The sequence below is a fragment of the Acipenser ruthenus genome, chromosome 20, assembly GCF_902713425.1.
Source record: "Acipenser ruthenus chromosome 20, fAciRut3.2 maternal haplotype, whole genome shotgun sequence".
Classification (NCBI taxonomy): Eukaryota; Metazoa; Chordata; class Actinopteri; order Acipenseriformes; family Acipenseridae; genus Acipenser; species Acipenser ruthenus.
Genome location: NC_081208.1, coordinates 28,612,940 through 28,625,174, shown reverse-complemented (window position 1 = coordinate 28,625,174; position 12,235 = coordinate 28,612,940). Strand labels below are relative to the sequence as shown.

At 41.6% G+C, this 12,235-nt stretch overlaps 1 protein-coding gene and 3 non-coding genes across 4 annotated transcripts in view; 3 read left to right on the top strand and 1 right to left on the bottom strand.

Annotated features, from left to right (window-relative positions):
* The window catches only part of LOC117425929 (protein VAC14 homolog), a 32,568-nt gene that overhangs the window by 2,965 nt on the left and 17,368 nt on the right, over window positions 1-12,235 (top strand). The window contains exons 4-12 of the mRNA XM_034043250.3: window positions 345-407; window positions 938-1,045; window positions 1,140-1,249; window positions 1,386-1,507; window positions 1,923-2,060; window positions 2,401-2,541; window positions 6,274-6,337; window positions 7,993-8,137; window positions 8,460-8,525. Of these exons, the coding sequence (XP_033899141.1) occupies window positions 345-407; window positions 938-1,045; window positions 1,140-1,249; window positions 1,386-1,507; window positions 1,923-2,060; window positions 2,401-2,541; window positions 6,274-6,337; window positions 7,993-8,137; window positions 8,460-8,525 (957 nt within the window). The remainder of the gene's footprint in view (window positions 1-344; window positions 408-937; window positions 1,046-1,139; window positions 1,250-1,385; window positions 1,508-1,922; window positions 2,061-2,400; window positions 2,542-6,273; window positions 6,338-7,992; window positions 8,138-8,459; window positions 8,526-12,235) is intronic.
* Window positions 2,853-2,923, bottom strand: trnag-gcc (transfer RNA glycine (anticodon GCC)). Its single transcript has one exon. It is a non-coding gene; the product is annotated as a tRNA-Gly (tRNA).
* trnag-gcc (transfer RNA glycine (anticodon GCC)) lies at window positions 3,121-3,191 on the top strand. The gene has a single exon. It is a non-coding gene; the product is annotated as a tRNA-Gly (tRNA).
* Window positions 5,704-5,774, top strand: trnag-gcc (transfer RNA glycine (anticodon GCC)). Its single transcript has one exon. It is a non-coding gene; the product is annotated as a tRNA-Gly (tRNA).

Sequence of the window (12,235 nt, the reverse complement as noted above, 5' to 3'; positions counted from 1 at the left end):
ATTTAGTGGGCAGCTCTAGTTTTAGTTTACAGAAAGCTTGCCATGTGTAACTGTCCTCTCGCTGTCCAGTATGTATAGGGCTCTTCGTTTTCCGTTTTTTATTTCTGATCATGCGATGTTCCTTTTAAACTCTTGGAAAAGTGTTGATTGTGAAACAAGTTCACTAGTTTTTTCTCCTGTAACTTGATTGAGACTATGATTCTGTTTCATTGATAATGTGGTTTGAATTAAAAAGAAGGAGGGAAGGAGAGAGATGTGGGCACGAGTAGATATGCATACGTTGATGTACATTTTGATTATACAGACAGATGATTACTGCTCATGTTATTTTCCTCCTTCCCCAGCTGGCAGCAGATCCTGATCCCAATGTCAAGAGCGGCTCTGAGCTCTTGGACCGACTGCTGAAGGTGAGTGACACTGCAGGGACGTTAACTTCCATCACAGACTCCAAAACGTTTCATATGTACAAAAAGAGAAAGCAATGGGGTCTGTAAACATATTACACAGTATCCAAAATCAGCCCAGTTGGAGAAGCAACAGTTGGGGATAAAAGCTGGAGCAGTGTGTGTGAGTGGAGCCGTGACGCAAGGTATTAAAACAGTGTGGGGTGCATAGTCTGTTTCATACTTCACGTAAAGGGACAGGTTATGGAACGTTATGCAAAGTCACTGTGGCTTCATAGTCAAAGTACCGTATAGAGCAGATGGAGCTTTGTTTAAATGTTATGAACAGGCTGTGAAATGAAGTATATGCATGTGTACTGCATGTTGCAGAGAAAGAGATGGACAGTGTTGTGTGTGTGTGTGTGTGGAAGGGAGGAGCAGTATGGCAGTGTAGTGTGTGTGTGGGAGAGAGAGGAGCGTATGGCAGTGCTATGTGAATGTGGGCAGGCTGTGTGCTCCTCTCCAGTAGTGCTGCACTGTGTTTTCTCCTCCAGGATATCGTCACTGAGAGTAACAAGTTTGACCTTGTGGCTTTCGTTCCTCTGCTGCGGGAGAGAATCTACTCCAACAACCAGTACGCTCGCCAGTTCATCATCTCCTGGGTGAGCCCCCCATTCATTTTCATGCTGTATGTGCAAGGCAGGGGCTGTGTCCATGCCTACCCCTACTACCTCCCCCCTGTGCTCCTGTCCCCAGATCCTGGTTCTGGAGTCTGTCCCCGGTATCAACCTGCTGGACTATCTCCCTGAGATCCTGGATGGGCTCTTCCAGATACTGGGGGACGGCAGCAAGGAGATCCGCAAGACGTGAGTCCCCAAAAAACTGCTTTTCCCCTTTTGTTGTAATCAATATCCTGTATCAATACATGCATGGGGGTCAGTAGGTTTGAGTTCTGTCTCCCGTCCTGTTCCCCTCTGACAGCTGCTCCTTGTCCCATTTCAGGTGTGAAGTGGTTTTAGGAGAATTCCTCAAGGAGATCAAGAAGACTCCCTCCAGTGTCAAGTTTGCTGAAATGGCCAACATCCTAGTGATCCACTGCCAGGGATCAGATGAGTCCAAACTGAGTATGTATCAGTGTTTTCACATTCTAACATTATACTGTAATGACCTGCCAAAAAAATCAGTCCTTATCTCCCATTATTTTAATTGATGCGTAATGATTTTGGTAGTATCCATCCACTGGACAAAAACTCAGAAGCATTTTGTTTATATTTGTTGCATTAGCTCCCCCTTGTGGAGTACAGATAGAATACATCTATATCCAACTTAGTGCTGCAGTCTTTTTTTTATTATTTTTTTTTATTGCATATTGTGGGCAGCTCTAGTTTTAGTTTACAGAAAGCCTGTCATGCGTAACTGTGTCCTCTCACTGTACAGTACATATAACACAGTATAATGTATTCTGAGAGTTGTGAAATCTATTTTCCATTTTCTTATTCCCATGATTGTGATAATAGCAGTTTGGTTTTCCTCCCCTAGCGAACGACCTGATCCAGCTGACGGCCATGTCGTGGATGCGGGAGTTCATCCAGCTGGCGGGGCGAGTGGTGCTTCCCTACTCCTCGGGGATCCTGACCGCTGTGCTGCCCTGCCTGTCCTTCGACGACCGCAAGAAGAGTATCCTTCAGGGCAGGGGGACCGGGAGGCAGGGTGGTCTAGTTATTGGAGCTGATGGACTGGGAGGAAGTGTGCCCTACTGGTTAGAGCTGAGGGACTGGGAGGCAGGATATCCCAGTTACTGGAGCTGAGTGACCGAGAGGCAGTGTGCCCTAGTGGTTAGAGGTGAAGGACTGAGTCAGTGTGGACTTGCAGTTAGAGCTTTCACAATAAATGAAGCCTTCAAAGAACCATATGTATACACTCCAAGCATTCGAATGTTTGCAACTGTATCCTGCCCTCTGATTTGAAGGGTGTGGAGCAGGGTTGATCCAAAACCCCTTAACCCCTTACTGCCCAGGTACCAAGGAGGCAGCCAATGCCTGTAACCACAGCCTAATGAAGTTGGTGACTCCTGAAGATGATGTGGAGGAGGCTGGAGAGGGCAGTGAGCTGCCGCAGCAGGACAACACCCCTCCCCGGACACAGGACACCCTGGACAGTGAGTAGCCAGCTGGACGGCTTCATCTGGGACAGGGATGGGGGGCGTGGGAGGGGGTTGGCTAATAAACTGTATATTTTCAGATTTTATGTTTTTATTGAAGTCTTACTGAACCTATTAAAAAATTCTATATTTTTGGAAAACATAACACAATTGTGACTTTAGGTAGGTTATTTTCAAGAAAGAAGAAAAAAAAAAAAAAAATCTTTGTTCTGGCATTAGTGGGAAATACTTTTTGAATTTACCTGACATTTAAATATTTCTGATAAACAACGTGTTTTCTCTTTTTAATACAAAAAAAAAGGTAATGTTGCATTGGCCGGGAATCGAACCCGGGCCTCCCGCGTGGCAGGCGAGAATTCTACCACTGAACCACCAATGCTGTACTGGGAAAGAGAGAAACCTCAAACGTCTGCCTAGATAGAGAGGGCGTGAACTTCAGACAGAGCCACGTCAGCAGTGGGAGGGGCTGTCAGCTGGCATTATCCCCACCCACGCACTGCCTGACAGTTTAGCAGGGCTCAGGTTTCACTCTGCTCTGCTCTACTCTGTGGCTCTGAGACAGGCTCTTTCAGCAGAGCATTGGTGGTTCAGTGGTAGAATTCTCGCCTGCCACGCGGGAGGCCCGGGTTCGATTCCCGGCCAATGCAGTTACACTTTTTTAAATTTTGTTATATATTTTTTAATTTAAGGAAGGCATATAGATTAGAAAAAGCATGGTTCTAGATATTGAATTTAACACAGAGAGATTAAGCCAGTCCGAACAGATTGGAAAACACACATGTGGAATTATTAAATACAAATTTAAGGGAAACTGTTTGAGAGTAATGAAAGTGGAAGGTTTAAGGTGTCTCAGGACCGTAATGTGATAGGCTTGTATTTTATTAATGTTGTCTGTATGGCAAAAACATTTTGGCAATCTGAAGAATTTTAGTAACATTTTGCCTACGCACCCTCCTGTCTAGGCTGCTGTCTGAACTTTCTGTCCCAGCACAGCATTGGTGGTTCAGTGGTAGAATTCTCACCTGCCAGCGGGGGGGCCAGTCGAGATTAGGTATAACAGAGAATCCAGTGCAGAAGCCTGTTTTCAGGGTTTTTTTTTTGTGGTTGTTTGTTTTTGTCCCTGGGGATTACACATCATTAGCACTAGGGGACTGGAGTAAACACTTGTTTATTGTTAACCATTTAACTTTTTGCTGCACGACATATTGAACTTATTATATAACATTTTACAGTATTATCATAAGTTTAACCCATATGATCATAATAACAGTAATACTGGAAGCACTGCAGAGACTGGCAGAACTCAGCACACTTAGAAACTATACTTCTGAAATGTAATGATCTAGACATCATTAGGATATTTTTAATGCAAATTAAGCTATTTACAGTATAAAACATTAAACACAATACATAAAATATTATAATGCATATATTGCATATTGCATATTATTTCTATACCTAGTTACACGGTTGGCCAACGTGGAATAAGGAAAAACCTGTGAGAGTTTATGGAATATTTGTAGACAATCAGTCAACTTTTCAGAGTCTGCTTTTGTAAAATGTAAAATAAAAATGCCCAAATCCTTTGTTCTGAAAACATTTGAAAGAGTTTCCACTTGACCACTATCTCTGTGTGACCTCAAATAAACAAACTGCAAACTCAAGAACTTTCCAGTCACTTCTGTAGAATCTCCATTTGTACTTTTTTTGTAAATCTATCTGTGAGTGAGTGAGCACATGCTTTTACTTTAAATTAATAAATTATAATTGTACAACAACCAAGCTGGTTAAACTATAATGCTTATTATTAGGAGTTAAAGAATAAACCAAGTGTAACATTTAAATTTAAATAGATTTAAATGTAAACTAAATGTATATTTACAATACAGTATGTTGATATGTCTAAGCAACAACTATATTTTTGTGTGTGTCACTGGGGTAAGTTATAAGTTCGAGATTCTGGGGTAACACCTTGGTAACGCAGACAAGGAAGCCAGACAAAGTAGTTATCAAAAGGATGTTTATTAATTGTATTCTAAAACTATTAAAAGCAATCAAATTTAAGTATGCAAAAACACACTATTAAAATGGCTAAGCACCTAAGCAGGGGTTGAAATAAGACTCTCATTGCATAGCAGTAGGAGCCATTTCGGGTTTTCTGACCTGCAGACTTGTTTTTTTTTCTAGCTTCTTTAGTACAGTTTATACAAGGGCCTGCAGTTAGTAAAACCTGAAATGGACCAAACTGCTATGCATTAGGAGTCTTATTTCCAGCCCTGCATATGCAATTAACAATAAAAGTAATAGCTAATTCAATAACAGCAAAGGTAACAGTAACTATAGCAATAGTATTCAAAATGATATATGTATCAATAGCAGCAATGTTAGCAATTGCTATAGCAATCGAAGTAATACAGCTATATCAACAGCCGCAAGAATGAACAAAACAATAATTGTTTAAAACAATACAAATATCCAGAATTCCTCTTCTCAGTGTCTCGAAGCAGTTTGGACTCACTCTTATAATAATAAACAATATCAACAATAACCGCATTCGTACCTATTTCACTCCGAGCTACGCGAGCAAGTTATGTTGTTGATGTCTCACTCACTGTAAGTTTAGGCACAGACCTGCAAAACAGCGCCAAAACCATGTAGCGGCGGCAGCAGTATTACATCCGTAGTGGTTTAGCACTACCGTAGAGATGAATGGGAAATCGTTTAGGGCGGTTTAGCTAAACAATTCTCGACAACCAGCGGGGGAGGCCCGGGTTCGATTCCCGGCCAATGCAGTTACATTTTTATTTATTATTTTTCTTTTATTTATGAAACGTTTTTTAAACATGCTCTACCACTGTCATATTTGATGGGGGAATGATAGAAGAGAAGCCGTTTGGTTAGAAGATATCTGGTGTGCTGATAGAGGTTAGATCACAGTGCTGTTAGGCAGCGTATAACTCTGTGCAGTGATCCAGTGAGGGGGGGGGGGGGGCATTGCTGCAGAGTGAAGGTGGTTTCCCGGTTCCCTGTAAAGAGCCCTTTCAGAAGCTGCTCCAAGCTTTGTGCACGTTCCCAGCCCCTCCCACTGCTGATGTGGCTCTGCCTGCAGCTCACTCCCTCCCTGTTTCGACTGTTGTCTGATCTCTCTCTCCCAGCACAGCATTGGTGGTTCAGTGGTAGAATTCTCGCCTGCCACGCGGGAGGCCCGGGTTCGATTCCCGGCCAATGCAGCGTTACCTTTTTTTTTTTTTTTTCCCCTCACTATATAATAGAGAGTTTTATTTTCCAAAAATAGATGTTACATCCAATGGCAGGCAGATTCACTCTAATACCAGATAAACGTTTTTTTTCTTGCTGAAAATAACCTACCCAAGATCACAATTATAATCAAACAGAACATACCCAGGAGTGTCATGTTTGAATTCTAGCCAATGCTATTGCATTTTTTCAAAAGACTTATTATTACAAAAAAAATAAATAATAATAATTAACTACTAAACTGCTAAATTATATATACTATATAACAAATGCTAGTGTTTTTTAAAAAGGAACGAAACAATATATATAACAAATTATTTATTTCTGCTAAGAAATAAATAAATAAAATACAGACCATGTTTAAAGAATATTTGATCTCAATTATTTAAAAAGTAGTAGCATCGAAAGGTGGCATTGGTAAATTTCTAAAACCTGATTTTTTATTTTTATTTTTTTCATTTTCTTTTTCAGATTCACTGAATGCTTCACAAGATTCAGTTGGCTTCAGCAACATCAGCTTTTTCACGCTGGCCAGGTAAGCTTGTATTTACACCATTATTACTCTGCCATTTTTTAATTATTTTTTTTAAAACGGAGATCACCACATTTAAGTTGTTTTCTGTATCGAGGGTGTCTGCGCGTTAATTATTTATTTCTTAGCAGAAATATTATGCATCATACTTGCTGTCTTGAAGCAGTGCTTTCTGTAAAATATTCTTCCCAACTTTTTGTCAGTTATAAGAACTTTGATGGGGAGATTTGATAACCCCTCCTCAATTTTGAGTGCACAATTATACAACCCTTCATTTACTACTTATTATATCGCAACTAACGTGCTTAGTCAGGAGGTTTGGCCACAGGAGAGGCCATCAAATCATTGTAAAATGACATGACCTGAGGCAGTCTGTGGCATGTAATCCTGAGTATCCTTACTGCTCACACTCTATTTACAGAACAGCCGTCTTCTCATCTCTTTTGTATGTAGGCACTCTGACAATGTGTCTGTTCGTTGGTGGGCTCCCCCTCCCCTCAGTCTCATTACAGTAGCCTGGTTCTTCTCTTTCAGTCCCGTATCACAGCTCTGTTGTCTCCCTCCTGTCACCAGGCCGTGCTGCGGTTCTTCTCTTTACCAGCCTCTCTTCTGTACGTCTCTAATTTCCATCTCTGCAGACCACAGATTGAAGAGTGCAGGAATATCCCTCCACCTATCTAAGTACCGCTATCATCATCGTTTCATATTTCGTGACTCTTTAGAGACCTAGTAGTAGGCTAGTGGACTCCTGAAACCACTTCCTGTGACCCTCACTAAATCACGGCTTGCTTTAACCCCTTAACCTCTGGAATGGTCTTTTCCAAGACCTACGATCGTCCTCCCCTCATCAGCAGGAATTGCGTATTTTAGATTCTGTATACCACTCGCTTTTAAAAAAATGTGTAATGCAACACTGTTTAATGAATCTGAGCCAACCTTGCTGTGGAAAGCAAGAGGCTTTGCAGATTTATGAAATTTTACAGTGTGCAGTGTATTATTGTACCTTCACAAATGCACCCGCTAGTAACACTTTACACCTTATCTGCAGGGCTCCACTGTTTCCCATGACATGGATACGTGATGCACTTTTGTACATTTTTAGTGTTGTAGATCAAAGCGCCGACTGACCGCTGTCAAAAACACAATTAACAAGAACCAACAAAAAACGTGTCCTCCTTATTCCCCTCAATGGAATTCTAGCATTATTCTGGAACACTGCCTTCACTCTAAATTCTTTGATATCTTATTGAGTTCCGGTCCTTTGTATTAAGTTCTGCCTGAGACACCCTTCTTTCATTGCAGTAGATGTTGGTGCTGTGACGGGGCTTTTCCATATAATCCCTGCAAGTGTATCCATGGTGTTCCCTTCCTCGCAGTCTCACTGCTGCAGCCTGCTCTGTCGTCAGGGTCTCCCTTGTACTGTGTGTGTTGTGCTCTAGGGGGCAGTATTTGTCTGCTAACCCTTACCGAATGTATTTTTTTTTTATTTATTTTTTTACGAGTATAATAAACTCAGTACTTGTTACATCATCCTGCTGCTTTATTAGATTATAGCGGTGGTTTTGTTTTCAAATAAAACTCCCTAGAGGAGCGTTGTATATATCAGCTCAGAACATAAAGATGGTTTAGTGTGCTTGATGAAGTCTGTTTCTTCCCAGCCCGGAGAGGGCCCAGGTGACTCTAGACCTGGACGGGATTGTGCAGGTTCTGGATCGGCACCTCCATGACCCAGCCACAGGAATGATGACCCGCATCACTGTGCTGAAGTGGCTCTACCACCTGTATATCAAAACACCACGGAAGGTGAGAGGGCACGGCCCGACTCCATTCACCCAGTGGAATTCAATGTCATCACACCTCACTACAAGAAACCACTATGAACAAACACTAAAATGTCTTAGCGCTAGTTTTTTCTGAATGACAACAGTAGTGATGCACCTGTACAGCGTACTACAGAGCAGAAATAGTCATATTGAATAGAGTTGAATATTTCTGCTAAATATTTGGATTGAATTAGTAATTGATACTGTACATGACATTTTCATGTTTAGATTTTAATATTGGTCAGGTATGGTAGATGTAGCTAAACATGTAAGTGAAACATTTTTTTTCTCTCTGTCCCCAGATGTTCCGCCACACTGACAGCCTCTTCCCAATGCTTCTGAAGACACTCTCCGATGAATCGGATGAAGTAAGAGAGTGTATATAATATAACCTTGGTATGTGAAGATAGACCATTATACAGACAGTGCTGGTAAACTCTGTCTCTAAAGATGAAGTTCAGATTCCAGAGGTGGGAACTCCCATGTCTGCAGTTCAGATGGGCTCTCTATACACAGTGCTGTGAAGTTCACCCCATCTCTAGGTTTCCATTGCTGGTTAGCATGACAGGCTGAGGATAAATCAACCCTTTGTTTTAGCTTCCTGGCCGTGACCCAAGCCAGCTGATTTTATTTACTGTTCTGAAGCAGTCTTCAGAATGTGCTGAAAAGCAGCTATGTCTCATTTCTTTGTGAGTGAAGAGAAAAAAGAAAAGAGAAAAAACAATCAGCCAGCTTCAGCTGCTTCTCCATTCTCTGCAATGTAACAGAAGATATTTATACAATGGAGCCTCTTAGGAAATGAGCAGCGTGCACACTCATTTCCAAAGAGTCCTTGTCCCTCTGCTGGACTGTGAAGGGAAGTGAGGATCCTTTTTCAAATATACATACATAGGAACCCATTCACAGTGTTACAATCCAGCCATTGCAATACAACACATTAACACATGTTTGCGGGCCATTTTTTTCAGAGGTCCCGTCCCTGTGCTGTGTAAGGAAGTGAAGATCTTCACACAAGGAAACCCCTCTGTGCAATCATGCTGCACACTTCCAAACTGTACTCCTGAATGTGTTTTTATATACAGTGAATCTTTTAACTAATTGGGATCAGGGGTCTAAAATTGGTTTGATAATCGAAATCGAATTGATACTCCTAAAATAAGCATGTTGTTCCCAATCATGAAATCTCAGCAAATTAATTTAAATGTAAGCAGTGTACATTTAAATTGGCCCTACGTAATGTACAGAACTATACAGTGCTGTCACAAGCAGAAACTGGTTCACGGATTTTCTCCACGACAATAGGGCAGAAGAGTATTGCACAGAAGATACAGGTTAGCAGAGGGCTGTTCAGATAACAGAGGTGTTTCTAAAGAGACAGATCCTGGAAGATGTTGGAATTATTTCCCTTTGTAGGTCAAGGGTGCTGAAAGCCAGCTTCGATTTAAAACAAGTGCTTAAAAGGTTCCTTTTCAAACAAGCTTTTCCTGTTCCATAGTAACACTTGTGCAGTTGTGCTCGCTGGGGCTTTGCTGTGCAGTTCTTTTTGAGAAAACACTGTAAAAACAGGGATGGAAATAAGACTCCCATTGCATAGCAGTTTGATCCGTCCCTGGTTTTCCTAGGAGTTTAATAAGACACACCTGAGCTTGTTTCCTATACGCTGTGGCTCATCAAGCATATATTAAAAACTGGAAATGGTGAAACTGCAATGCAATAAGTTCAAAAACATATGTAGCCCTCCACAGAATATGCTGTGCTTTGCAAGCAACTCCAATGCATACATTCTTTCTTTTATATGTTTGGGTAAGCAGGTAAACAGTTTTGAAAACTGTATGTCAGTGTCTTTATGTTTGTGGGTGCAGTCCAGAGAGGCTCTGGGAGTTGTTTACCAGCCCTGGGGCGAATGGGTCTTATTTTCTTTTGATTCCCAGCAGCCCTCTTTCATGTTGAAAGAGAACTAACTAACCTACTTTCTCCGCTCTCAATGGAAATGTGACGTCTTCACAACAGGGAGAGTTGTTCCTTCAAAAAGGGTTATATAAGAGATTCAATTTCACTGTACATTGGCTGGCTCACAACAAGACAAACAGTTCATCAGCATCATTGGGTGTTTGATTTAATGGATGTATTTGTTATATGTGAACTATAACTTGCTGCATTTTATTATTATTTGTTTATTTAGCAGACGCCTTTATCCAAGGCGACTTACAGAGACTAGGGTGTGTGAGCTATGCATCAGCTGCAGAGTCACTTACAATTACGTCTCACCCGAAAGACGGAACACAAGGAGGTTAAGTGACTTGCTCAGGGTCACACAATGAATCAGTGGTTGAGGTGGGATTTGAACCGGGGACCTCTTGGTTACAAGCCCTTTTCTTTAACCACTGGACTACACAGCCTCCTTATACGCATTTCCCCCCTGGGATCTCCCTTGAAAATAGCCCTGTTTACAAATAGTCTCTGCAGATAAAAGAGGCAGGCAGTGGGAGAGAATAATGTAGAATACCACCACCCTTCTCCCTCCATCTTATTACAAATAAAGCAGGGGGCTTGGTAGCAATGTGGTTAAATTGATTAACTTCTACAAGTCTTCAGTAGTCTTCATTTCAAATGTATCGTAGTCTGTGTTTGTTTTTAGTCATCATGATGGTGCATCGGGTGAGATGACATAGCTGCTGCCAGTGTCCTTGGGTCTTCATTGATACACTGAAATGAATCTCAAAGAATCGAAACACAAACGTCTTCATTGTGACAGTCCAGAGATGAGCGTCGCTGGCCTGGAGTTGTCCACAGCCGAGTCCCAGTGGAAAGCCCGGGGCTGCAGCACACAAACAGCTTCTTGTAAACATCAATAGGAAGCAGTAATAACTGCGGCTTAGAGCATGCGAACCAGTCGTTAAAAAGGGCCAGCCAGGAGGGGATTTCTGTGCTAATGGTGGCCCTGAGATTTCTACAATTGTGTGTGGTTGGCACACAGCTTTGGAACTCATTTTTTCTATATCTTTCTCCATTTTCTTTCTCCTGTTTCATTCACTTTGTCATGTTTTGTAGTCCTGTTTTCTTTGTTTCCTGTGGTTTTCTTTCTTTCCGTCATTTCTTCTATTTTTACATTATTGGAAACAAGTGGTCAAGCTCAGTTATAAGGCATCCATTTAAAGACATCCTGTAAAGTAAGCCTTCGGGGTCATCTTTAAACATACAGAATATACTGTTCACCATGAGAGAAAGAAAGAAGAAATGTTTTTATAAGGTATTTGCAAAATACCTTTTCAATGTGTCCTACAATACCATTACCAGACTGCGGCATCATTTTTGAATTCTGTATGCTTGAATAATTTGGTGAATTTACGGTATTGTTTTGTTTAGCAGAGCAAGTTCTGCGTTATCTATTGAATTTGAGAAAATTGGAGTGTATCGGAATCCTTGAGAGAAACGATCAGCCCCGCCTGCTGTAAACAGGAAGCGGCCACGCCAGAGGCAGTGATGAGTCTGATAGCTTGGAGAGGACCTTACCGCCGCCGGACAGGGCAGGGTCACATGACTCCACAGTTACTGCAACCCCCGACGGCCCGTCCCAGAGGCACCTCTGCCATGTTGTGTGTGCGTGACATGAGTCGGTTCTCTGTGGGTGTGCTGTCTTGATAATTTGTGGCAGGACAGCAAACACATGTGAATCAGATGAGAGCGGGTAAAGTATCGATGATCAAAATAGCGATATCAGGGTCACATGTTGTCAAGTGTTGTCAAATGAGTAAAAAAATAAATAAAAACATTGTTAGTGCGAGGCACTTAGAATTCTGTTCATGTGTACAATAATTGTTTGCCATCTGATATGGTATAGTCAAAACCCCAAACTAGAATGTGTTTGGGAAGGTGTAACTTACATTAAGAATTGGGCAGGTTTGGGGGGTGTAATAGCTACTGTTTTCTTGTTTAACTAAGCTTTTTTCTTGTTGCATCTTTACATGAAACAAACAAATAAAACATTTTGCAGAACAAGAAATTCAACTCCAGTCGCCTGTGTGGCAGTCACAGTTGCTTTGGCAAGCAGGGTGGGGTGTTTCCCTGATCTCCTTGT